Source organism: Pelodiscus sinensis, chromosome 14 (assembly GCF_049634645.1).
Source record: "Pelodiscus sinensis isolate JC-2024 chromosome 14, ASM4963464v1, whole genome shotgun sequence".
NCBI lineage: Eukaryota > Metazoa > Chordata > Testudines > Trionychidae > Pelodiscus > Pelodiscus sinensis.
In genome coordinates this window covers 17742279-17769991 of record NC_134724.1, presented here as the reverse complement: position 1 = coordinate 17769991, position 27713 = coordinate 17742279, and the positions used below count along the sequence as shown (strand labels likewise).

General features: G+C 44.2%; 1 protein-coding gene across 1 annotated transcript in view; it reads right to left on the bottom strand.

The window, feature by feature from the left end:
* Nucleotides 1-27713, bottom strand: part of CEMIP (cell migration inducing hyaluronidase 1) — a 74087-nt gene that overhangs the window by 27405 nt on the left and 18969 nt on the right. Inside the window, exons 11-15 of the mRNA XM_014581656.3 lie at nt 15358-15533; nt 14404-14613; nt 3601-3806; nt 1936-2005; nt 991-1119 (exon numbers count right to left, since the gene is read on the bottom strand). Of these exons, the coding sequence (XP_014437142.2) occupies nt 991-1119; nt 1936-2005; nt 3601-3806; nt 14404-14613; nt 15358-15533 (791 nt within the window). The remainder of the gene's footprint in view (nt 1-990; nt 1120-1935; nt 2006-3600; nt 3807-14403; nt 14614-15357; nt 15534-27713) is intronic.

The window sequence follows — 27713 nt, the reverse complement described above, 5'->3', positions numbered from 1 at the left end:
AAAGATGGTGCAACATTTTAAAATATTGGGAATGGGTTTCTGAGAAGGACCAGAATTTTTTGTTCAACTTGTCCTGATGATCAATTGAGCAAAATGTTCTTCAAAGTCACTAGCTTTCTCTGACTTGGGTTCCAAGTTGGGTGCCTTATGCCTTCTGCTTTTGGAGAAGTGAATCTTTAACTAATAGCATTGCTCTTCAGAAAAAAAATTGTATTTCGTTAGAATTGTTACCACTGAAGTTGATACTCAAGCAATCTGGCAGTGATAGCCTGCCCTGAAGTGCTTTTCCTGGAAGATGTGCATCTGAGAATTTTGTCATAGTATCAGCAGTGTCCTATAATGCATCATTCCAGCATGAGAAACAGGAGGACTGTCCACTATATTATCTTCTGTCTGCAGCCTCTTAAAAAGCCCTTGTGTTTTCCAGCTGTTCTGCCACAACACTAGCCAATTAAATACATGCTGCAATCTAAAGACATTAAGTAATAGATTCCAATGTACAGTCTCCCAGGGCAGTAAGTTTGGGCTGAATAAGTAAAGAGATTTAGGAAATAACTAGACTCAGCTTATATTATTTTATCCACCAGGTGCTCTTTGATCAATGGCTAACATTGGCAGCAGTGATCTATAACCAGACAAGCAGCCAAAAGATGCTGCTAGCAGCATCATTTTAGAGAACAAAAGCAGACAGATCACCTGGTGGAAACAAAATGAATGGAAGTAAGATCCTCTGATCTCCCAATGCCCACGGGAAATTTTAGCCTTTAGGCCAAGAATAGCAAATTGAATTCAGGGTAAACAAAAACTGTTGTTCTATTTATACCAGCAAACAAGCCACTTTGTTTGTAGGTACAACTGTGAAAATTAGTTTGTAATTGCTGGTAGTGAATCAGAAATCACAGGCCATATTAGCTCATAAGCTCCTGAAAGCTGAAGGAACTGAGCTCTGTTTTTAGACAAGAAGATTGTTTTCATTGCATGCAGACTCACTCGGTAGTTGGAATGTGCCCGATTGTTGTAGAATTTTCCCATTGGAATGTGCTCAGAGTAGCCCGGAGAATATTTTCCTTCGGAGGGCCCCGTAGGCACATGGTGAAAAACAAACCAAAACCCCGTTTCCTGTGAAAGGGAATACACACTGTGAGCCATCACTTGATTTTAACAGATTTACATTGGTACAGGGGCTTACCAGGAAATAGCGCAAGGTAAAAGCCACAGATTTCATGACATGGTAATGCTCTGTAACTATATGAAGAACACCCACACAAGCAGTTAGGGACAGCATTTTTTTGGGACACCTAAAGTTAGTCTCCAACATCCATCCTGAGGCAACAACACGTAACCTTGCCTGATTTTCAGATGTGCGGAACACCAACAAACCCTACTTATGTTAATGAGAGTTTTAGGTGCTTAGCACCTTTGAAAATCATGCCACTCATTTAGGTGCCCATTTAGATGATATAGGAGCCCACATTTAAGTCCTGAGATTTGGCAACTTTGGGCCAAATATTTTTTTCAAATAAAAAAAATCAAGTAGAGACAATTGAATGGAGTCAACTTTTTTGGAGAAGTAGCATCAGTATGGCTTTAAATGTCACAGGCCTAGATACCATTCATGTGCTAGTTTAGGACGGAGTCTGTCCCCGCTGTAGTCAGTAAGAGCTTTGCCATTGGCTTAATGGGAGCAGGAGGGATAGGTCTTATACAGGCTGTGCTTTGGGAATTTTGTAAAAAGTAATCCAAGTCTTCAAACCCCAACTACAGCAAGTGGCTAGAAGTGTGGAGGTGGAGGCAAGGAAGATTGTATTTGCAGCAGTAGCAGCGTTAATCTGTGGCTTTCAAAAATGCCTAAGTAGTGGAAACAGTAAACACCGGAAGTTGCAGGGCTATTGCAGTTATTCTGGATTTTCCCAAATAAGAAATCTTTGTACTCACTTCGGATCCTGCAGCTGCACAGTTTATAAGGTTGTTATGAGGATTGGCCATCCAGAAAGTGGATACAGCGCTGCAGAGGAGGGAACAAAGAATAGCATGAAAATGACACCCAAGGCACACAGGAAGGAGTTAGCTTTCCATTGCATACAGTATCAGCAGGTCAGATCACACAGCAGAAAGGCTACTGCCTAGAGTGTAGCAACTGGGGTTTCTTTCTCTTTCATCATATCACAGCTGTTACCTTCATCTACAGATGCAGAAAAATGGCCTTATCTTTAAAGACCTCAGGAATGAAATGAAGAATTTCTACTGAAACCCTAAGGCTAGTATCAAGCTGTTATATCAATTATATTTTATGATAAGGTAAACGTGTCATTACACAAGTTACAGACAAGAAAAGCCCTACAACAGTGCTCCAGGTTCGCTGGAGATTGGTTTACCCATGGCTCTGAGAACGTGTTTCTGTGGGCTTGTTACAGAAATCCCCTTACATCTGCTCTTTCCATATGCTACTGTGTTTCACAAAACATATTCATTACCACCCCCCACTGGATTCTCAGTCCCCGAATATTCCCTGTAAGCCGAGCACCTCGGCAGCCACCCAGAAAAGATTCAAATGCTGCCCAGCTGATTAGCGGAGCACTCACAGCTGGTAGTATGCATTTCTACTGTGGTGCACATCTGCACATGCCTTAGTGCACATAACACAATTTATTCTGCACACTCATGGAAAAAATTAGAAGGAAACATTGGTCCACGGCCAGATTCTCATATGTCTTTAGACTTAACACTCTCAACTGAAATCAATAGGACTAGTCACAGATTAAGGTACTAGGCAACATGGCAAAGATGGGCAGAATCTCGCCCTAAATTACTTTAAAAGTTCAATCCAAAGCTAAAAAGAAAGAAAGCCTTCTGACGTCACAAAGCCTAATATTTCTAGGAGTCACTCAGCTGGCAGCTAGAGGGGGTGTGTGCTTAGAGTTGGTTTCAAATAGAAACAGGCTTTAAGAACTTTCATGCACTGACTTATACAGCAATCTGTAGTAGGGATTCTATGCCTATGCAAGCTTTGATCTGCCATTGCCACGTTCCAGAGTCTTGATGAACTATATTAAACATAACTCTCTGATCTGAATTTACTCCCTGCGGAGTATATGCCAAATGAATGTGAAATATGACTTTTTGGGCCACTCATCCTCACATTGAGTAGTACCCATCCTCCACAAGGAATTCTCTTCTAATCAGCGGGACCAGTTGCAGACATGAATATGAATAAAGGTGGCAGAGTCTCCCATTCACAATTAATTGAATTTTATACCCACATGATAGTGGTGTAAATGAGACCTTAGGCAATGCAGAGTCAGGGCCATTTGTCTGCACTTTGAAAGGGATTCATGCACAGCATCCACCATAACAAGCATTTTAGTTGACCTTACACTAAAAATACTAAGCAAAATCATACCCTGCATGTGTAAATGTATAAATAGAACAGAAGCATCCTCTAGAGACAGCCACCTTATCGTTTTGAGCATATGACCCATATTCCTGAAAGAAAATGCTTAATTATATTTACCCAGTCCTGTGTTTTATGGATGAGAGTGTCAAATCCTACATGAAGGAGGAGGGGAAAAAAAAAAAAAAAAAAAAAGAATGCCTACTTACTTGCAATCCTGCCTGGGTTTGGGGATATACCCTGGGTAGGCCCCTTCTGTAATCAGCTTGCACATTTTGCTGTCTCGGTCAGATGGAAGGAGAGTGCTAGGCTTAACAAGCAGTCCAAGGCAGTGATCAAACGTGTTGCGTTCTTCTGGCCCATCCTCAGTAAAGAAGCAGTGTCCCAGGGCGTTGTAGCCGACAACATCCTTGACCTGCATGTACAAAGACGGAACTGCATTCAGATTTAGTTTCCTAGACACTTTAATGAGTAAAATAATAGTAATAGCGTTGTTATTATCTCTGAGTCAGAGACCAGGGCTCTAGTGTATTAGGAGCAGTACAAACACATTGAACAAAAAGACTTGTCCCTATGAGTTTACACGCGAAGCGACAGTTTAAGCTTTTAGATTCATTTCGAAGTTGCCATTTATTATCAAGTGCTAATTACATTCTGATGTAGTCTACATGCCAAGGAGGGGATAATATTACAGCGAAAGGCCAACATTTTGAGAAGATGAAGAGGCATCAGCTGCTTAAGCCACATCTGGGCTCATTCATCTTTGTGTGCAGTTACACAAATAGCTAAATGGACTAAAATGTATCTCCTGAAGTGAAAACAAATATTTTTGCAGGCTATTAGAGATGCTGCTAGTTGTTTACTGGACAGTCGATGTTGTTTAAGGTCTGACGTGACCCTTTATCCGACCGATGGCGAAAGCTTTACTTGAAATTGAAACAAACCAGCTGGTGTTAGTCACTGTAGCTCCACTGAAACCCCTGCAGTTCACATATAGTTCACACTGCAGCCCTCTCATAGAGCTATGCTGACTTACCCCAGTTGAAGATCTGAGGTAAAATTCTTAGAAGCAACTAAATGACTTATAAGGCTTGGTCTACACTTAATAGTTTAGAGCACAGCCACAGCAACACTAAGCTGGAAGTGTGGCCATGGCATGGACTCAGAGGGTATGTCTACACTACCCTTCTAGTTCGAACTAGGAGGGTAATGTAGGCATACCGCACTTGCAAATGAAGCCCGGGATTTGAATTTCCCGGGCTTCATTTGCATAAGTGGGGAGCTGCCATTTTTAAAACCCCGCTGGTTCGAACCCTGTGCAGCGCAGCTACACGGGGCTCGAACTAGGTAGTTCGGACTAGGCTTCCTATTCCGAACTACCGGTACACCGCGCTGCACGGGGTTCGAACCAGCGGGGTTTTAAAAATGGCGGCTCCCCGCTTATGCAAATGAAGCCCGGGAAATTCAAATCCCGGGCTTCATTTGCAAGTGCGGTATGCCTACATTACCCTGCTAGTTCGAACTAGTGGGGTAGTGTAGACATACCCAGAGAGAGCTTTCCCAGTGCTCTATATAAACCACCTCTATAAGGGGAGTAGCTAACAGTGCTGAGAGTGTGGCTCCCAGCGCTTGTTGTCTGCTTCACACCAGTGCTATAACTTGCTGTGCTGAGGGGGAAGGTGTTTTCACACCCAAGCCAGAAAGTTACCTCGCTGTAAAGTGCCAGTGCAGACTTGACCTCAGGAGCCTAAAACTGGGGCTGGGAGGAAAACAACATTTCCGTTACATAGAAGAAGTTGAGGTTTCAGAAACGCTTTTTTGTTCTGATGTGGAACAAACTTGAGACCTTTCAAATTCTTTGTGAAAAGTGGGAGAGAGCCAGAGATCTCCAGCACCGGCAACAACCAGATGATTTAGACCACTCACTTGGGATGTGAGAGGCCCAAGTCAAATCACCCATCTCTCTGGCCCAGAAAATACTCTTTGTCTAGACAAAGTGGAACAGTTCAAACACGACACACTGACATGAACTCTGGAGAGTGGACTGAGAGACCCAAGCTCAAGGTTTCTGCTCTGCTAAATTCAGAGCAGATACTAGAACCTGGGTTTCTTACATACCAGGGAAGTACCCTAACCCTTGGGCTACTGGCTACCATGGGGTTGTGCCATCTCTAGCCAGATATTCCACCCTAGAGGAGAGAAACTTTCCTGATGCGATTCATGTGGAAACCAAGCCACTTCCGCTGAACTGGTTCAGAGTTGACAAAACAGCTTTTACAATAGAAAGAAGTTTTGCTGACACCTTTACAACCAATTCTACCAAAGACTCATTTTCAAACTCTAGTTGGCAATCTAAGTTCCACTGACTTTAAAGGAGACTTGGGTTCCTAAATGCCTGTGTCACTTTTTAAATTGCCTACATCCATTTTCAAAGTGTTCCCTGATTTTTATCTAAGGTCCAAACAAGGGGAACCAATTTTCAGGACTGAACTTGAAATGGTTACATATATACTCTTGTAAGACAGAATACTTTGCCAGCCAGATCTATTACATGATACCATCTGCAAACACATGTATTATGCATTGCCCATGGTCCAGTATAAATAGTGAAGCTTCTGAACACAAATCATCACAGTAAATTAAAGAGTGTTAAAATGACATGCAGTGCAATGCATTCCATTAAATTGCTTCTCTGAAATTTGCTGCTAACTCTCTGATTTAATTAGATAGCCATGCAAGTCTACCACCACCAGGATTTCAGTATAAAATGAGTGTGCACCATTCCTTCTGGAACCCATGACATCTGACAGCCATACACTTAGAAGCACCTATTAGATACTAGAACATTTTAGGGAAATGAACCATCTTGAAGAAGAGCATCATCAGTAAGGCCTTTAATCACAGAGATTAAGCTGACCTGCAACTGATCAGCTGTGTATATCTATTATTTTTCCTGAGCACATGGGAGATATTTTAAAGATACATATATGGTGTTTCTGAAGCGTTTAGCTGCTGAAAGCTGACAAGTGACTTTTCAGACAATTCCTCAGCTACCTGCTACACCAATTCATCATGCTAGTGAACAATAGCACTAAATCTGTATTGCTGGAATACATCAGGACTGAAAAGCAAAAAACTGACATATTACTTAGAACATGGCTAGGGAACAAGAGATGCCTGAATAGGTTCAGTACCATTGCAGAGGTAAATATCTGCCAGTATTCTGAGAAGGAAGCCAATATATTGGGATAGGTTGGAATGCTACGCTGAATCATCTCCTTTGACAAGACACTCTAATGCAGGATTGGAGCTCTGGGGCCAGATCCTCTGCTGGTGTAAGTCAGAATAGCTCCACTGAAATCAAAGTAGCTCCACCGATTTACACCAGTTGATTTACTCAATTGATTATTTTTCCTATTTCTGGCCTGTGGTATGACTCAGTTCCACATTTGTCCGTTTCCTGTGTGTTTCACTTTCAGATTCTTGTGCACTTGCACAGTGCTGAAGAGTGGGAGCACTGCTGGACAAGGTTTATTTGTTTTAAAAAAAAATCCTCTCTCCCAATGGATTTTTTTTTTTTTTTTTTTTTACATTTCACAAAAACATTTCAGGAAGTCCCTGTGCTTATTTTAACTAATTTATGGCTAGATTTGGGAGTGCCCTTTTAAAAAAAGCAATTGCTACGTAGCGCAGTTGGATTACCGAGAGCAGATACCAGTATAGCAGTTAGAGAACATTGCTTCTAATCCACACCCACATAGCTCTCCCTTGAGTGCTGCTAGACAGCTTATCAGCCTTCATTTAATGCCCACCCCTGATAAGAGCTTCCATTTCAGCGCACACTCTATGGGTTAGTTCAGTGGGGCTGGCCAGGGTGTAAGTAGCAGCAGAAGTCGTTCAATAAGGTTTGATGGAATAACCGAGGGAAAGCTGGCCAGTGTATTGATGCACTCATGGACATTTTAAAATATGTATTTATGGCAACAAGGCCATTATGACCAGTCTAGTTTTAGAAGGACCGTCCACACCCTTCCTGTGAATATGTGCTTGTGGGCAAATGTAAAACATGTCTGGCTTGACCCAGCCACAGCCATTCATGTATTGTCCAGAGACCAGCTTTCACTATTGGTGTGTAAATCCGCAGGAACGAAGAATCCGCCATCAGGAGCAAACCGTGACATTTAATTATTTTTTATTTGTAATATTTTACAGCGTTGACACTTCTATGCCGGCTGCCAAGGGTACTAAAAGCAAAGTAATTTGTGACACTAGCAACAGGAGAGCCCAGAGGGGAGTCTGCATGAGAATCTCCAACCTGCTTTAACAATGACTTAACTGTTACAAAATACCCAAGTGCCTCCTCCCTCATTCACCAAAACATTAAGCAAGCCTTTAACTATAAGCCTGTGAGCGGTCCCATTGAAATCAATGGAAATACTAGAAGTCCGTGGGACGAAAAGATAAGCATCTGATCAAGCACTTTGCTGGTTCAAGGCCTAATATTCCAGCAAACTTTTTGTGTGCGCATCTACTAAGAGGCTAGTTCACGCAAAAATCACCAAGGAAACTGGTCTCATGGCAGTGTTGAATCTATCTGCTCTCAGAGGCATTGAATGATATGCAAGGCATAGGCAGCACAGTTTCCTGATTTTCCTTGCTATAAGTTAGCAAACTTAAATACATGGTGCCTAAATACTACATGGAGGAGCACTTTTGAAGTGCATGTCAACTGTACTTTCCTCATTGGAGATTTGACTGTTTTTGTGACGTCACATAGTATCTCAAGGTGAAAAGGAAACTAGATTTCATAGCAGCAGAGCAGCATTGTGGGATCAGCGGAAGCTTTGAGGAGGAATTGTTCAGGGTATGTGTCCAATTATAAGGTAATTAGATTGAATGCTTTTTAAACTGAAATGAACTAAACCTGTGTAGTTTATCAAACTTTTAGAAATCCTCTTTTGTGATGCAATGGGACAAACGGCTAGACTGAACAGCAAGGAATGTATCTCGCCGGGCATTGAATTTTCAAACAGAGGACAACAAATGTGCCACTACAATCAAATGTGTAAAACCATTTGTGGGTGACAATGAGAGAAGATTAGTAAATTATACATTTTTAAAAGTAAATCTAACATTACATTTTTAGAGGTGTTTTTTAAAAGTTGCATTTCTCTTTTATGGAGATTTCTTTCAAATAATTTACCATGGAACAAACTTCAAGGTCCCTCAAGGAATCACTGTTGTTGAGTAACACCAGAATTAAGCAGTTTTCTTCAATCACATCAGACTGCATTTCATCACTGATGTCTTGGCTTGAAAAGCCTGAGAACAGGGATCCTTGCAGTATTTCCTAGTCACAATGACATGGTTTTCACTTGGAAAAGGCACAAGGGACTGAAAAATTTCCAAATACCCTGTATAAATCCACCCAGCTGACTCGTGAAATGCCACGCTCTGGGTATTTGGTTTGGCAGTAAGAGCAAGCATCAATCAATAGAGACACAGTTTAAAATTAGAACCAGAGCTGAGGTTTTAGTCAGTCCTCTGCTAATCAACAGCTGTGTAACTGCCACATAGCTTGAGGATGTGTTTATGACGCCATTATTAGGAACCTTCTCATTACTTGACAAACAGAGCCCTGGAAATTCTCTTCTACCAGGATGTGTGTTAGTTACATTCTTAGCTACCCTGAGCTGCTAGATGACTAGGGAAGAGTATAAATTATTGCTTAAGCATGCAGGGGTGTAATCAGGAAGGCCAAGGTACAATTCAAATTACATCTAGCAAGGTATGTGAAGGGTAACAAGAAAGGTTTCTACAGGCATGTTAGCAACAAGAGGGTGGGACCCTTACTGGATGAGGGAGAAACTTAAACAAATAGTCTAGCAGCACCTTAAAGACTAACAAAATATACGGATGGTATCATGAGTTTTCATGGGCACAACCCACTTCTTCAGATGAATGGAGTTAATAAAGGTCCAGCTCTGGTAACCTAGTGATAGATGATATGGAAAAAGCTGAAGTACTCAATGCTTTTTTTGCCTCTGTCTTCACAGGAAAAGTCAACTCACAGACTATTGCAGTAGGTAACACAATATGTGAAGGAGGTGAGCAAGCGTTGGTGGAGAAAGAACAGGTTAAGAACTATTTAGAAAAGTTGGATATATGCAAATCCATGGGTCTGGATTTAATGCATCCGAGGATACTGAGGGAGTTGGCAAATGTCTTTGCAGAGTCTTTGGCAATTATCTTTAAAAACTCGTGGAGATCAGGAGAGGTCCCAGATGATTGGAAAAAGGCAAATGTAGTGCCCATCTTTAAAAAAGGGAAGAAGGACAATCCAGGGAACTACATATCGGTCAGCCTTACCTCAGACCTTGGAAAAATCATGGAGGGGATCCTCAAAGAATCCATTTTGAAGCACTTGGAAGAGGGGAAGTGATCAGGAATAGTCAACATGGACTTATCAAGGGCAAGTCATGCCTGACCAGCCTGATTACCTTATGAGGAGGTAACTGGCTCTGGACACGGGGAAGTCAGTGGATGTGATATACCTTGACTTCAGCAACACTTTTGATAAAGTCGCCTACAAAATTCTTGCCAGCCAATTAAGGAAGTATGGATTTAATACATGCACTGTAAGGTGGCTGGAAAGCTGGCTAGATGGTCAGATTCAGTGAGTAGCGATCAACAGCTCAATATCTCATTGGCAGTTGGTTCAAGCAGAGTACCCCAAGGATCGGTTCTAGTGCCAGTTTTGTTCAACATCTTTATTAATGACCTGGATGAGGGGATGGATTGCACCCTCAACAAGTTTGCAGATGACACTAAGCTAGGGGGACAGATAGATACATTGTAGGGTAGGGATAGGGTCCAGAGCAACCTAGACAAATTAGAGGATTGGGCCAAAAGAAATCTGATGAGGTTCAACAAGGAGAAGTGCAGAGTCCTGCACTTGGGACAAAAGAATCCCACGTACTGTTACAAGCTGAGAAACTTGTAGCAGGTGAGCAGAAAAGGACCTGGGAAGTACAGTGGATGAGAAGCTGGATATGAGTCAGTGTGCTCGTGTAGCCAAGAAGGCTAATGGTATATTAGGGTGCATTAGGAGGAGCATTTCCAGCAGATCTAGAGAAGTGATTATTCCCCTTTATTTGGCATTGGTGTGGCCACATCTGGAGTATTGAGTCCAGTTCTGGGCCCCCCATTACAGAAAGGATGTGGATGCATTGGAAATGGTCCAGCAGAGGGCAACTAAAATGATGTGGGGGCTGAAGCACATGAACTACAAGGAGAGTCTGAGGGTATGTCTACACTACAGCGCTAATTCGAACTAACGGATCCAGACTAAAAAACTAGTTCGAATTAGCGTTTTGCTAATTCGAACTAGCATGTCCACATTAAGTGGACCCTGAACCGGGCTTAAGGATGGCCGGAAGCAGTGCCGGCAGGGCAGCAGATGAGGACTTAGACCGTGGAGCTGCTGCCTCAGGCTAGCCGAGGGCTAAGCTTAAAGGGACCCGACCCCCACCCCGGACAGACAGTTCTCAGGGGTGCCCCGCTTGCAAAGCAGTCCTGGCTTGGAGTGCCCTGAGTGCCCACACTGGGCACATCACAGCACTCGGCCATCAGACCGGCTGCACTTGCCGCAGGCTGCCATCTGGGGAGAGGGGACAATTGGGGGGCTGCAGGAGAGCTTCCACCCCCAGAAGCCCGCAGAGCCAGCCCAGTCCTCCCCATCAGGGGCTGGTACCCCATTCCTCCCTCACCTCCTTCCACTTACCCTTCCTGATGTACAAAATAAAGAAAACGTGTGGTCAAAAATAGAATCTCTCTTTATTGAACAAAACTTGGGGAGACTTGGAAAAGGAGGTGGGAGAGGGGAAGAGAGAGGCTGGGAGAGGGGAGGGCAACTAAAATGATCAGAGGTTTGGAAGAGGTCCCATATGAAGAGAGGCTAAAGAGACTGGGACTTTTCAGTTTAGAAAAGAGGAGACTGAGGGGGGATAGGATAGAGGTCTATAAAAGCATGAGTGGGGTGGAGAGGGTGCATCAAGAAAAGTTCTTCATTAGTTCCCATAATAGAAGGACTAGAGGACACCAAAGGAAAGGAATGGATAGCAGGCTTCAAACTAGTAACAGAAAGTTGTTCTTCACAAAGCAAAGAGTCAACCTGTGGAACTCCTTGCTGCAGGAGGCTGTGAAGGCTAGAACTAGAACAGAGTTTAAAGAGAAGTGAGATAAAGTCATGGAGGTTGGGTCCATGGACTGGTATTAGCCAGGGGGTAGGAGTGGTGTCCCTGCCCAAAGTTTGTGGAAGGCTGGAGAGGGATGGCACAAGACAAATGGCTTGGTCACTGTCTTCAGTCCATCCCCTCTAGGGTCCCTAGGGTTGGCCGCTGTCGGCAGACAGGCTACTGGGCTAGATGGACCTTTGGTCTGACCCAGTATGGCCATTGTAAGCTCAGGGCTCAGGGTCGGGGGTCTCAGTGGACCACCTTGATTTTCATGCACACCTGCTCCTGGGTGGCCAGGCTGGCAGCTCTCCTGCCCTAGACGGTCACTTTCCTGTGCCTAGTGCGGAGGTCATGGACGAGGTCCACGATGTCCGCACTAGCCTGTTCCCGGGAAGAGGCGGAGGGCTGGGGGGCATTGGGTGGCTGGCTCGAGCTGTGCCAGGTGCAGGGTCTGCTAGCTGGGTGCTGGCAGGCTTGCACCTGGCACGGGCACCGTAGCCAGCCCGTGCCCCTTTAAGGGGTCCGGGGCCGGGAGGGGGGCAATAGAGTTTCCCTGGTGTTGGCCAGAGTGGCCACCAGGGAAAGCTGGGGAGGGCTAGCCTCCCACTAGTTCAAATTAAGGGGCTACACACCCCTTAATTTGAACTAGTAAGTTCAAACTAGGCTTAGTCCTCGTACAATGAGGTTTACCAAGTTCAAACTAAGTGCTCCACTAGTTCGAATTAAGTTCGAACTAGAGGAGCGCTAGTGTAGCGCCTATCAAAGTTAATTCGAACTAACGTCCGTTAGTTCGAATTAACTTTGTAGTGTAGACATACCTTGAGGGATTTGGGCCTATTTAGTCTGCAGAAGAGAAGAGCAAGACGGGGATTTGACAGCAGCCTTCAACTTCCTGAAGGGAGGTTCCAGAGAGGATGGAGAGAGGCTGTTCTCAGTGATGACAGATGGCAGAATAATGAGCAATGGTCTCAAGTTACAGTGGGGGAGGTCTAGGCTGGATATTAGGAAAAACTATTTCACTAGGTGGGTGGTGAAGCACTGGGATGGGTTACCTAGGGAGATGGTGGAATCTCCATCCCTAGAGATTTTTAAATCTTGGCTTGACCAAACCCTGGTTGGGATGATTTAGTTGGGGTTGGTGCTGCTTCAGATAGGGAGCTGGACTCAATGACCTCCTGTGGTCTCTTCCAGTCTTTAGATTCTATGATATTGGAAAGGAATTCTATCCCTCTGGATCCCCAATAAAGTTTAGATAAGATAAAGCAGAACAGATTTTTCAGAAACCAAGTCTACAGTCGATTTTAGGATCCTGTTGAACATAAAATAGTTCAATAATAAGTTAATGCAGGTGTGTTTTTGAAATACCAGTGATATATTTGGAGAATTCCTAGCGCTCCATCATTTTACAGAGCCAGTGGTATGGCATTTTGGTGGTCTCATGTTAAAACACTCATCTGTTATGCACAGGGTTGAGATTTTGGTTGGTTAAAACTTGTTAAAAACACAGTCGTATATTGGCTCAGATTCTTTTTTTATTTTTTCCTGTGGTGCCAACACAGGAAAAATGTGGAATTCCTGATGGCCTAACAGGCATGTTGAGGCCACTGTTTTGGATTGATGCTTGGGAAATGTTGAGACATCAGTCCTAACAGCTGGCACGTGCTTTTATAAGGTCTGCTTTCAAAAATACATTTCAGAACCTTTTCTGAATGTTGGTCACAGTTTCTCTCTCACACATTCACAAAATGAACATATAGGGCGGTTGGTTATAAGGGGTTTCTGTGCTAACATCCAAATAGTGCTTTTTGGCCCCTGCCTAGGGAGCCACAAGCAGTTGGATGAAGTGAACATGGGGTCTTAGTTCTAATTTCTACCATGAGCAGCTTTCACAATATTAAGTAAAGTTAAAGTTGATGAACACACTAAAGGAAAGTGACATCAACAAACTGCTCTGATTTGAGAAGGCACTAGGAGGTGCTCCATGACAAACCCATCAGAGCTAGCGTAACAGTGACACAGAACACATGAATTTGCTGATCAAAGCCTTTTTGGATTATACTCAGCACCAGTCCACATGCTGTTCATGCCACAGGCAAGCAGCACGGATGGGTCTTATGAAAATGAGGCAACGTTTTCCATTGTGTTCTTTACTGTGAAGTAGAATGAATCTCCCAAGGTTCAGGGAGTTTGCTTCTGTTGTGATGGTCATCACAAGTGTTCTCCTGTGCTATAAAACTTACCTGTTAAAGAGATGCAGCTATAAGAAACCTACAGGATTACCTTATTGTTCTGACAAACAGCTCTGTTCAATCCTGGGTCTCTGACTGTGTATGTTGTGAATGGGAATTTCAAACAAACCCTTATTAGCAAATGAAAGTGACCTTAGACCTGATGACCACCTTCTTTAAACAGTAAACTATTTGTTTATAGCTAGATTCAACAATGCATTGTAGATGAGACTGCCTGTAGGAGTCTCTGAATACAATGGTGTTTGAAAGCCTTGTCAGCTCTGCGTTGCATATACAATTTAGCCCCTGGATTTACATTCTTATGTTGGATTCATGTTTTAGACACATGCTGAAATATATTTATATTAAATAATCACTCAATAAATCCAGGGCAAAAGAGCATTGGGTTAATTCTACAATTCCATAAGTAATGAGACTTATTTCAGCGATTTGCATATCCTTTTCATGACATTAGGGAAAGAAATTGGGCTGGTATCAAATATGACATGTTGATCAGGCAAGCAGCCATCAAATTGCTGTTTCTTACCAGCAAGCCATTGGTGCCGTGGACTGTGACACAGCGTGAGAAGGTGTGGTGAATCGCGACATCCTTCACATAGGTCAGAGGGTGGTAGCCTCCCTTCTCATCCACATCGCCTGCCAAGTGGAAGTGAATTGGATAATGTCCCATTGTCTGTTGGCCCATATGTTTCAATTCGAACCCTTCAATATGTGCAGCTTTAAAACCAAGACCAATCTGCAGAACAATAAAACACTAGTCAAGTGTCAGTAAGAACATCTGGCTGCTTGTTTCATAGTCACTATTGCATGAGGGATTGGTGTAGCGGTGTTTGTCCCAGGATACTAGAAAGACAAGGTGGATGAGGTAATATCATTTATTCATTGGATCAACTTGCGTTAGTGAGAGAAACAAGCTTTCGAGCTTACACAGACTTTTTCTTCAAAAGCTGTGTAAGCACGAAAACTTGTCCTTCTCCCAACAGAAGTTAGTCCAATAAAATATACTTCCTCAAACACTACCCCCTACTTGTCTCTGTTTCATATTAGTTAGGCAGAGCAAGTCTCTGACTATGACAGTTGATAGAAGGGGTAGAATTTAGAGTCATAAGAACCCGTTGCACAATGGTGTCACGTAGTTTGCAAACTCAGGCAAAACTGATTGCCTTTAATGCTTTTCATAAAGCAGCCGTGTTAGATTTATACCCTAGGGGAGATGGGCTTGAACTGAAACCCCAGAACTGAGTACCCCCAAACTCTAGGGAAGTTGGAATTAGGATCCAAACTTTGTAAGCAGTGAGCTCTGAGCCCCCACCAATCTGGCAAGGTAATGTTTGAAGGATCTATTCTAGGAATGTCTTGTTTACTTTGTAGGCCTCCTTCCCTCACAGGATGGTCCCTGCCATGTGGCAGCCCCCTTACTAGTTGCATGTTGTTTGGGTCTGCGTAGAAGAGGAGTATGAGTAAAGGATTTATACTATACCTTGATGTGTCCCCCAAAAGTGTCAAAATCGAAGAAGGTGCATAAACTGTTGCTATATTCATAACATTGCCTCTCCACCTCTCCCATCACCACTATATTTCGGCTTAGAAGCCCTACTTCTGCTCTCATGTCCACTCCGTCAATCACTTCTCCTATATGAAGGTATGTTGCTCTCCCTAAAGGAACAAAGTTCATTTTTATGTTTATTCTGTAAGCACCACATATACCAGCTGACACTCATGACCAGCTGGGGTTGGGGAAGTAATGAATTAAGCATGTGAATCCACAAAAATTATTGACAGGCATGCCAAAGCTGGAGAAGCCCAAAGCCCAAGAGTCACAAGGTCTGATGGAGACAGCCTTTACAGAAGGGCTGTGTCTAGACTGGCAAGTTTTTCCACAAAATCATCTGATTTTACGGAAAAACTTGCCAGCTGTCTACACTGGCCATTTGAATTTCCGGAAAAGCACTGACGATCTCATGTAAGATCGTCAGTGATTTTCCGGAAAAACTATGCTGCTCCCGTTTGGGCAAAAGTCTTTTTCCAAAAGACTTTTGCCCAAAAGGGCCAGTGTAGACAGCATAGTAGTGTTTTCCACAAAAAAGCCCTGATCGTGAAAATGGTGATCGGGGTTTTTTTGCGGAAAACCGCGTCTAGATTGGCCACGGACGCTTTTCCGCAAAAAGTGCTTTTGCGGAAAAGCATCCTGCCAATCTAGATGTGCTTTTCCGAAAATGCTTTTAACGGAAAACTTTTCCGTTAAAAGCATTTTCGGAAATTCATGCCAGTCTAGACGTATCCAAGATGTAGGATTTGTGGGGTATGCTTGGGTCACTTGGTTAGGCCCTAAAGTAACTATTGCTGTTAACCATGTCCCAGTTTTGCCACCGTGAAGAGAGACCATGCAGTAACCTAAAAGCATTTTTACACTTAGAAAAATGTTTAGCTACAAGTTTAAAAAGTTTAGCTGCAAGAAAAACTGAACACTGGAAATTCTCCCACGCTCTCAGCCCAGAATTATTTTTCATGGTGTATCTATAGTTGTAGGACACTGGAAAAAGACTTTTTATGGCATGGCTCATGGACCACTGCTGGCCAAATCCCCCCCAAAACCAGCAGCTGTTTCGCTACTGCTTTGATCACGAGCAGGATTGGGCCACTCTGCAGAAATCCTGAATAAACCACAGCTCATGACCATCCCTGCTGATAATCCAGTCAACTGGCTGGAAGAACTCACGTGGTTTTCATACCACTTGACAAATGTAAATGCTAATCCCCCAGCACCTCCCTCAACCCACATGCAATGTGTCATCCTGCACCGGCTCAGTTTGAACTAGCGGGGAGCTCTGCATATAGAAGTGTGCAGTGGTCTCCCCTGCCAAGACATGCTGCAGATGGCTATCTTGAGAGTTCAAGGAAAGAGGGGACTTTGCATGGGCTGGCCAGAAGGGGTGAATTCCAGCCAGTGTGAACAACTAGAAAGCAAAATAATCTCAGTGCTGTAATTGCATTAAAACCTGTGCACGATGAACTCCTTCCTGGCTCAGCTCTCTTGCAGAAGAAGCAGCAGGAAAGACTTATTTGACTGACTACATTCCATATTATTCCAGTAAAAATAGGTAATAAACTCTCTAAGTAAACACTGTGCTGTAAAGAATGTTACCCTGGCATGTATTTCATTTCAGCAGAGACATACACAGCAGTAATTAGAAACAAATGGCAGGCTTGCTGCTGAGAGATCTTGGAGAGGCGCATTCTGTTTGAGCAGAACCATCATGTAGGAAAGAGGGGTTTTAAAAACCTTGAAATGTCCTCTTTTTAAATGAAACAGGATGTTCTCACTCTATAATAAAGATACATAGACACCAGCTTGATTCTGTTTACCCTCCTTTGGCCTTCCAGTGAAAGGTAATATGCCTTAGGAGGATAGGGCCTTATGCTGGGATCTGGAACAGCTATAGTCTTTTCTGGCTTTAACACTGCCTGGCACTGGCTAAGTTACTCCCTTTGCTCTCTCTGCCTCAGTTTGCCCATCAGTGAAGCCCTTTGACAACCTTGGATGAAAAGTGCTAATCTAATGAACAGAAGTGTTATGATGCCAGACACAGGTCCAGCTTGCCTGTTATCAGAAGGAGGGCATCTTCTACCCACCGTATCTAGTAACTCTAGTCATCTTCTGGTGGAGAATGAGCTCGAGTACATACCATGCAGAGGAAAAGGGAAGTGTAGACTGACATGAAGAGGAACCAATTGTTTGATGGGATGTTAGCCATGAAAAAAAGGAACCATTTTCCCCCTCTAGCTGTTACCCCTGGCTCCACCTCTTGAAATCTGCACCATAATTGTATGCCAACATGTGGGAGAGAATAACCCATTTGTAGTACAGGCAGTCCCCGGGTTACGTACAAGATAGGGACTGTAGGTTTGTTCTTAAGTTGAATTTGTATGTAAGTCGGAACTGGCGTCCAGATTCAGCCGCTGCTGAAACTGACCAGCGGCTGACTACAGGAAGCCCGAGGCAGAGTTGCTCTGCCCCCAGCTTCCTGTAATCAGCTGAGGATCAGTTTCAACAGCGGCTAAATCTGGACGCCTGGAACAGAGCAGCCCGTGTCTCCCTGGTCTGCTGGGGGTGGGGGGTACAGCTAGTGCGCCTCCCCCCCCCCCCAGCAGACCAGGCTTTTCTCGCTGACGACGCCTGGGGTAGAGCAGCTGGGGCGCTGCCGGGTTGGTCCCGCAGCGCCGCTCCTCGGCGCTACTGGACCAACCCGGCAGCACCCCAGCAGCTCTACCCCAGGTGTCCCCAAGTCAGCTGCTGCTGAAACTGATCAGTGGCTGATTCCAGGAAGCCCAGGGCAGAGCAACTCTGCCTCGGGCTTCCTGTAGTCAGCCACAGGTCAGTTTCAGCAGCGGCTGACATGGGGACACCTGGGGCAGAGCAGCTGCGGTGCTGCCGGGTTGGTCCAGTAGTGCCGAGGAGCGGCGCTGCGGGACCAACCCGGCAGCGCCCCAGCTGCTCTATCCCAGGCGTCGTCAGCGAGAAAAGCCTGGTCTGCTGGGGGGGGGGAGAGGTGCACTAGCTGCACCCCCCACCCCCAGCAGAGCAGGGAGACGTGGGTGGCGGGACCGCCGAGACGCGCCCCGGTCCAGCCCGCATCCTCGGCGGCTTTGTTCCGCGTTTCCCTAGTCTGCTGGGGAGCAAAGCCGTGGAGGACGCCGGCAGTGGGACAGCCGCGGCATGTCTGGGCTGTCCCGCTGCCCGCGTGTTTGCTCCGTGTCTCCCTGGTCTACTGGGGGGGGGGCTCCCCCCAGAAGACCAGGGAGACAGGGAGCAAAGCCTCAGAGGACGCCGGCAGTGGGACAGCCGTGGCGCGTCTGGGCTGTCCCGCTGCCCACGTCCTCTGTGGCTTTGCTCCGCGTCTCCCTGGTCTGCTGCCCCCCCCCCCAGCAGACCAGGGAGATGTGGAGTAGCTTTTCTCGCCCCGGAGGACGCGGGCGGCGGGACCGCGGCGCATCTGGGCGACCCACCACTCGCGTCCTCTGGGGCGAGAAAAGCCCCGTTCGTAACTGCGGATCCGACATAAGTTGGATCCGCGTAACTCGGGGACTGCCTGTACTCCTTTGAGTCCACTGGAAGGGTTGCTAGAGAACACAATAAGATAATTCCCCTACCCATGTGATGAACACACTGTTTCTATAGTGTTCACAGACTATGCAATTCAGAAGGAATGGGGCTCCAGCCTCAGTTCTCTTGTGTCGCTGCACGATGTGTGTCACAAAGCCCCTGGGTGAGTGTTTTTGCATGTGATCAGTCAGGGGCCTGCAAGACTGCTCAGCTGTAACAGACCCGCCGTAACTGAAAAGCAGAATTATTGCTCTTGTTTGTACATGTCAATCAATGCTCAGAGTGGTCACGGTCTCATAACAAGGACGCTATATGGCAGATAGATGAGACACTGCAAGCCACAGGAGCACCAAATACTATGGTTGTTTTCAGTTGGCTCCCATCATTGGCATCACCCCTACTTACTGAAACAACAAAGGGAAGCTCAGATACTCATAAGAACATCTGATTTTCAACAGCCGCCCTTGGATTTGTAGTAGTGCAGTGAAAACAGGCAGCTTTGTTATTTAAGAGCGTTCAGCTCCAGCACAATAACTCTCATGACCGCATGTATTTAATATAATGGAATACCAGCACAGACATGCAAAAAGTGTAAGCATGGACAAGAATGCTAAATATTCACTAACCAGCTACTAAATATAACTTGGTTGGGTGTATGCTTTTGCTCACTTGGCTTGATTTGAGATAAGAAAGTTGCCTTGCTTCTTTTTAAAATGTAAAAGCATATTTCATAATAACAGCAGCCAGAACGTCAAACTCCCCTTTAACAATATGGGGCCATACTGTAGAAAGTTGAGCTTCAGGGGGTAGCCGAGTTAGTCTGCACACGATAAACTTTAACAACAAATGGTCCGGTAGCACTTTATAGACTAACAAAACATGTAGATGGTATTATGAGCTTTCGTGGGCACAGCCCACTTCTTCAGATGACCAGAGTGTTGAGTTTAGGATGTGCAGACCCAAAATAAATAGGGGAGAAAGAAGAGGGGGTAAGGAAAAAAAAAGGAAGGGGTGGGAAACAAGGAGCAGAGGGTATGAAAATATCAAAGGGAAAAACAAGTCAGCAGAACTGGTAATTTATAAGCACCTAAAGATTGGAGAGTTAAAAGAAGCAGATAAGGATCATAGGATAGCAATTAGATAGGAAGGATACTAGAAAGGTGGGCATGCTTCAGCGGAGAGAGACTAATGCTCTGAAGTTCCATGTGGACGACAAAGCCAAGCATCTCCCAATAGCAGAGCATGTGGGCTTTACTGCTGGTTCCCATTAAACACTTGGCACATTCAAGCAGCTCATGGGGCACATTCAGAGACAGATGTGAGAGAAATCTGCTTGAGAGTTCACAAGGAGACGAGAACGTCTCAGTCTGTCGCGCCGTAAATTGAGTTTGAAATTCAGTCATTCAGCCAGCCTGCTGAGAGCTGCTAGCTGGAGGTAGGCAAATTGCGGACACGTTACATTTGTGACACCCGCTGTAGAAAAGCCCAGGGTGAGTGGCATGCAAACCACTGCCACAGTGGTTTGATAAGCAGCAAGAGGCCATGGCTGCTTTGACTATTGGAGCACAGACTTTATAAACAGAGCTAGTTTTGTGAGGGGCCAAAAATTAGCAAAGCCAGATGCAAAGCAATTTACACTCCGTTTTCATGGGTTCCATATTGCTGGCCTCATTCCCAGAGGACTGTCACATGTCAGCCAGATGGCTGCCACCAACAGCGGTCTGCAACTGAGCCATATTATTTTCATGTCCAGAGCGATGCAATAGGCCAGTGTGACAGAATAAAACTTATTTGATTTATCATGTGCCATCCTGCTAGAGAATCAAACTAACAAAATAGAAATATAGACAGAAACAAATCACTTGAGTCTGTCTGGCTATCTAACTGAGGCCCTGGTTTGGCAGAGCAGCTGCTTAAGTCCATCCCTACTCAGCAAGGCAATTAATCACACACTCAGAGTTCAGTATATGCTTAATTTCCATTAGAATCGATAGGATTTAAGCATGTACTTAAGAGGTAAGCATGGGTTTTGGTGAACAGGCCTGTCTTGCTGAATCAGAGCCAGACAGAAGCCAAAATGCAGCTGCAAATCGGAAGCACACTAAATTCTATGGAGGATCATATTAAAAGCTTCTTATCACACTGTAATCCTCACACTTTTATTCTAGGTTCTAATCAAAACCAGAAGGAACGTGTGGATCATTTTTTTGAAAGGGTATTTAGGCACCAGTGGGATTTTTCAAAAGCACCTATTCACCTAACTCCCAGTGGACTCTTTAGGGGCCTAGATATTATTGACAATCCGGCCCTAAGTGCCTAAGCCATTTTTGCAAATAGGATTTTTGGCTCCTAACTCACATAGGTGCTTTTGAAAATTGTACTCTTACTCTGATAGGAACACTGCAGCGTCAGACAGTGTAATTTGTTTTTTCTGTTGGTTGTCTCTCCATCAGTTGCTCTATCTAACATGTATACTTCACTGTTGTACGTTTCCATTTTTGTCTGTTTAAATTAACCAATATTCAAATTAAATTTATTTTCATGTGTTTCTTTTTTAATCCACACACCCACACAAAAAAAACCTCCCTGCTTTTCAGGTTTAAAAAAAAAACCCATCATCATCATGATGGAATATTTAGATTCTTTTTTCCAGCATGCAAGCAAAGCATGTACAACCACAGTGTTAACTACAGTATGTTCTATCTAAGGTAGTGAAAGCATTTCTCCCAGACATTTTATTCTTAAGGATGCTGCTGTCTCTCTCTCTCCAACAAATGATTTCCAGGATTTTTTAGGTTTAATCTTGCTCATACATTGGGTCTGATCCATAGCCACCTTGAAGTGAATGGAACAGTTGCCATTGATTTCAAAGGGCTTTGGCTCAGTCTTTCTGCAGTTCTTTTGCTGCGTCTTTTATATTATAGCTACACTACGGGCAAGAGGTGTGGTTTCCAGCTCATGCTGACCTTCTCGTTAGCACTCCTTGAGTTAGAGTGCTAACAACAGTAACATAGCTGTGGTCGCTTAAGTAGCAGGGAGCAGTGGCACATGTTAGCCCAAGGTCACTTCACAAATTTTTGAAGTGGCCCTGGGTGACCTTGGAAGGGGCGGGGCCTTGGGTGGAAGAGGTGAGACCAGGACACTTCTGTGCTTCCCCACCCACAGACCCTGAATGGCCTGGGAGTGGGGGAAAAGCGCAAAATCTTCACCTCACCACCTAGAGAAAACCATCAGGTGTTCTGAACAGCTGGCAGTTCCCGCTAGGCACTGTGCACCCCTGGCGGCAGGAGGAGACTTTGCATGTGAAGTCTTTGTCCCCCACTCTGCAAGGGTTGTGGAGCGCCTAGAGGGAACTGCCAGCTGTAAATCAGCTGGTGGCTCCCTCTAGGAGCTGTGCACCCCTGGCAGGGGGAGGAGCCTTCATGTGCTCCCCCGTCCCCAGGTCTTGATTGGCCTGGGGGCGGGGATTGGCAGGGCAGCTGCAGGCCAGATCAGCCTGCTTGGCAGGCCACATCCGGCCATTGCTGGCTCTGTTGCCCATCCCTGTGTTAGCTACTCCATTACACACCTGCGGATTCAGGCAGAATTGTACTCAGGGCAGCTAGCCTGTGCCTCTGCTTGCCCTGCCATGGCTGCACTACTCTTTTGAGCATGCTAACTGAATAAGAGCCATTGTGAGCCTATGTGCTTGAGCTGAGAACCACACCCCTCGCTCCAGCGATAGACACAGCCATAAAGGCTGCATGCAGTCCTGTCTCTCTGATTGACATTTGCTTCATAGTGCTTACTTGTGTAACACTTTTTCCTGCAAGTCCTCTCCCCAGAGACTCCTCACTGCTCTGCACCACACTGACAGGGTTTCCCATCTTTACTCTGGCTGCAGCTGGCCAGAGGAGAATTCTCTTGAACCACACACACCCAGAAGGCAGCTACTTCATTAGTTTTACGAGAGAGCCTGACAAATTTATGAGTGGTATTGCATGATGGTGTTGCCTATGCTGGGAAAGGACAAGGCTCTGCAGCCCTGTGGGTCCCTTCCAGTTCCTGTCTTACATTTCTGAATTCTCATGCTTTTGGGTCTCAGCTGTTCACCTGTAGGGGTCAGAAAGGGGTTCCTCTGCCCTGCCACCAATGTGTTCTGTTTGTTTGGTTTTTTTAAATCTCCTTTCTCTGAAGCATTAGAGTTGACCACAGCAGGTGCTGGGACGTCATTCAGGATTTTCCCCACTACTCAGATTAGCAAGGATCTTGTGATTTTTCACATCTGCTGCAGTGTGCATAGGTGTTGACAGCCCCCGCAAGGGCAAGGGGGGGGGGGGAGGGAAGGCAGGCTCAGCTCTGTGATATTAGAAGGGGTGGAGCCTAGGGTACAAGGGGCAGGGCCATGTCACCTGGCGCACACCACACCCCCAGCCATCTGCCCCCTCTTCCCCCGCTCTTAGAGCCATGCATAGCCTGATGCTCCAGCACAGATTTAAAGGATCTGGAGCGCCAACTGCTGCAGCTGGTTTAGTACCAGTGATCGCAGCTGGGAGCCCCAGTCCCCTTTGAATCGCTGGACCCCGGGCCAGTTGCCCTCTCTGCCTCCCTCCCCACTCCAGGATTATCTAGGCCTCCAGCACGGATACATCTCAGAGCCTTCTATTCTCTGCTTGTGGCACACAATTTAATCTCCTGAGGGTTGTAATAAATTGTATTAATATCAACTGTTAAGTGTGTGGGTGCTTGTCTTATTGCCTTACAATTGTTCTTTAGTGCTTTCTGCTTTGCTAACAACAGGGTAGTTCTTCCTATAATAAATATTAGGGTTTTTCCTGTACTTGCGTATAAACCAATAGGCCCCCTCTTGAGAGCATCCTGTTTTTTTTCCTAATTCCCCTTGATATGTGCACCTGGTCTAGGTAGTCCAATGTGGCTGACAGAGCTTTGGTTGAGAAATATTAAGAATTTCTCCCTTTTCTCCATTTCTAAAAATCAAATGAGTTCTCGCCCTTTTTTGCAATGCGAGGTTCATTTATTTATTCAGGGTGTTTTCTTTACACATGCTGCCAGACAATGGCCAGAGCTAGAGGAAGAAGCATTTGAAAGATGGCCAGAAAGCCTTGTGTGTGAGGTTTCCCAAATGGCCTTAAGCAACTCGGTGCCAGAAATCCCTCAAGAAACATGGTCTCCTGAGGTTTCCAAGCTAAACGCAGCGCACCTGGAAAAGGTATGGAGAGTTTAAATCAGCACCCAAACTTTTGGATGAATATAAAGCCTGAACACTGGGGACCTGACTCTCCATTGCCCTACAGCTTCTGCAGTCTTTTAAAGGGCACAGCTAGTACAAAGTGATTCAAAAAAGAACAAGAGCATTTTAAACACTTTGCCCTGGTGTAAATATCTGCAATGTAGAATCCAGCTTAATAGCTTTTGAGGAGATGAAGGCATCTGGCATCTTTTAAAAGACAAGAGATCAAGAATTGTCCTTCTAGCTTAGTGTAGAAAAAAATCAATATGCCAACTCTTGTAGAGGAGCCAGAATGGAGAAAGTGTCCCTATATCTGTTCTAATTCTAAAGCTCTACTTCCATATTTTAGCATTACCAGATAGTAAACTCAGTAGCACTCCACAATTATTCAATCTTGCCAGCCCTATCAGTTGAATTCCAGATGTGAATGTGTTATGCAGTTACAATCACAGATAATCACAGACTTACTAATGAGTGGGATAATTTGAGTAATTAGGTCAACCTCAGATAGGGTTTTTTGCTTTTGTTTTAAATCATGCTTTATCAGGTACAGTATATACACAAAAGGTTGTTTCACCATGTATATTCCTACCCATGGTGAAACTTTTCAACATGGTTAGTAACTTCATACACCGCCACAAAGATACAGATAAGACTGATTTCCCAGAGGGAACCACAAGAAATCCTTCATCCTTCACCCTATCCTGTTCTACTGTAATAACACAACCCTTCCTTCCTTCTCCTCTGACTTGCACTGTGTTCCCCAGCTTTGCAAAGCCCACTGATAAAACATCAAACAGTTTTAATATCACAGGAAAATAAACTAGACATAAAAGTGACAAGTGAAGACAGTTAAACAAAGGGGAGGGGAGGAGAAGCTCAATTTAAATAAATGCCAATTTTACTGGAACAGGTGACCTCTACGAGTTTGAGCCTCATGGAAGTAACAAATCTGAAAACAGTACAACTCAGCTGAGTAAACATTTGATGCCTGCTTTAGATATTTGGTTTTAGCCATTTGGGTTGGCATGTTCAAAGGACTATAAGAGAGTTAGGCACCAAACCCTACTGAAGTCCAATGGGAGTTGGCTCTTTTAAAAATCCCACCTGGAGTGCTCTAATCATTTTTTTAACTGTTGCTTAAGCTACATCTAGTCAGAAAAGCAAGTATGATTTCTCAGCAGAAGTGTCAAATATAAATAGTATATGAGCTGGCTAACTACAGGCTGAACTTCTCTAGTCCAGCACTCTTTGATCCAGCTACATCCATGGTCCAGCATGATTTTAGTTAGCTGGATGTGCACTTATCACGCATGTAGCAAGTTTCCCACAGACCCATAAAGTTTGTTTACAGCTCCTAGTCTTGGCTCTCAGTGTTCTATGCTGTTATTTAGCTCTAATTTACCTCTAAAAAGTCCAGTAACCAGTGCAAGTGTTGGTAAGGCTGCTAGACAATATTGACTTCCCATGGTTTGGCAAATTCCCTGATTTGGCACTGGTCAGGTCCCAAGGGTGCCAGACTAGAGAGGTTCACCCTGTAGTTTAACTTATTTGACAACATACCCAAAGTGGTATCTGTAAAAATATTAAAATATTAATTATAATCAATGTTCTAAACTTTTGTACTACCAAGCTGGTGTTCCATAAAAATCCTTACATCCTGAGGATATTTGCCATATTGTTAAATGGATACTTGAGTAGTTTAGTTCTGATGGTTATGTTTGGTTCTTTTCTTCCTAACTAACCAATCTGGTTCAAGGGAACAAAATCTAATGATGAGGAGAACTATTTGTAGAATTTGTTTGTTATGTCCAATGAGCAGATACCAAGCTCCTAACTCAAACAGTGTTTACATCTTTCTAAAACAAGATCTTTCACTGGAATGGAGAAGGAAAACTGAGGAGAATGAAGTAGACTGTGGAAGACAGGAAAAAATATGGTCTCTTCTGCACACAACTCGATGCTCAAACTGGCATGTTATATGAATGATAGAATGGGACTGTTCACCTGCAGCATCAGGCCCATGGCTTGCTAAGTCATTTTAATTGCAGTCACAGAGAAAAATGGAATGAGATCTCAAGGCTGAAATCCCAACTTGATTATGTACAGGACACTCCATTGACTTACTGAGGCATTTATCTCTCCATCCGCATGAGAAGACTTTAATCTCTCTCATTATCCCCTTCAACTAGGCTGAACTGTGTCAGTCATGCAGGATTCTTCCATTTTATTTTTAGTGTTTAAGATTTTGCTACAAGAAAGTTGGATGCAGTTACTATGGGGTCAAATTGTGTCCTGACTTATATAAACCAGTGCAATCCCATTGACGTCAATGGAGTTGCAGGGATGTAAGTCAGGGCAGACTTTGGCCTCAGTGTGTGTCATCTGTGGTAATAAAAGGGATGTCCAAATTCTCCTAAAAACTAATTGGAAACATAGAGCACAAATACTTTAACAAGTATTTCCACTTAGATCTCTCTACTTGAAGTCAATGGTTTCTTCCCCCTCCCCCCATCTGTACACTTCCCTTAATATTAAACTCAATGGAAACTGTTGTACAAAATTAATATAAATAATTTTAAAAATAGAGATCTGGTAAGATACAAATAGAGTTTTAGAAATGTATTAATTTGTGGCCTTCATTTGTATTGACTATTTTCCAAAATTGTTCTCACAATGTACTTTGCATCATTAGCAATTGATGCTGTTTTTCCAATAGCTCAAGTGTTTCACGAGAATAATATTCAGTTTGTAGGCGCATTCTCTGGGAGAGTGCTTGTCATCTTAAGTCATAAGACTATGATGCTTTCAAAGTCAGAATAATATTTTTTTTGGCTTAACCAGTATTCCTCTTTTTGCTGGTTGAACAATGAATGACTAAAGTCCTTCCAAAAAGCCAGTGCTGGAGGAAACCACTTGTATCCTTCAGAAAGAGCTGCATCAGAGATAATAGTGCATGAAGTAGTTAATATCACAGAGCTGCGTAAACTGTCTGGCACACGGATTGTTCTAAGGGGTAGGTTCTCTCACAATGAATGTATTGTAAACGTATGTTACAAATCTCTCCTCAAATTAATATGACTCACCATCATCATCTCTCACTTAAACATTGGCAGTTGTTGGCAATGTAATGTGTCTGAATTAAACCCATGCAAATATCACCATAAGCCTCAGCTATGATACATCTTTTACTTTTTACTTCAATTTTTGTTGTTGTACTGGAAAGTCTTCCATCCATTGACACAAAGGTTAACTGATGCAATGTTTCTCCACACAACACATCAGTGTGCCAAAAGGGAAAGAACTTCACAGACTTGAAGGAAGTCTGAAAAGCCATTTCTTGTGCTTTGGAAAAAATCTCTCTCCACCATCTTTGCCTCTCTGCTGAAATTGACAATAAGGAGCCACTTTGTGGTGGCTGTATTTTTTTTTCTTTTTTGAACTAGACTGAGAACATGGAGATGATGGGAGAAGAATTAGAGAGCAATTATTTTTCACCACC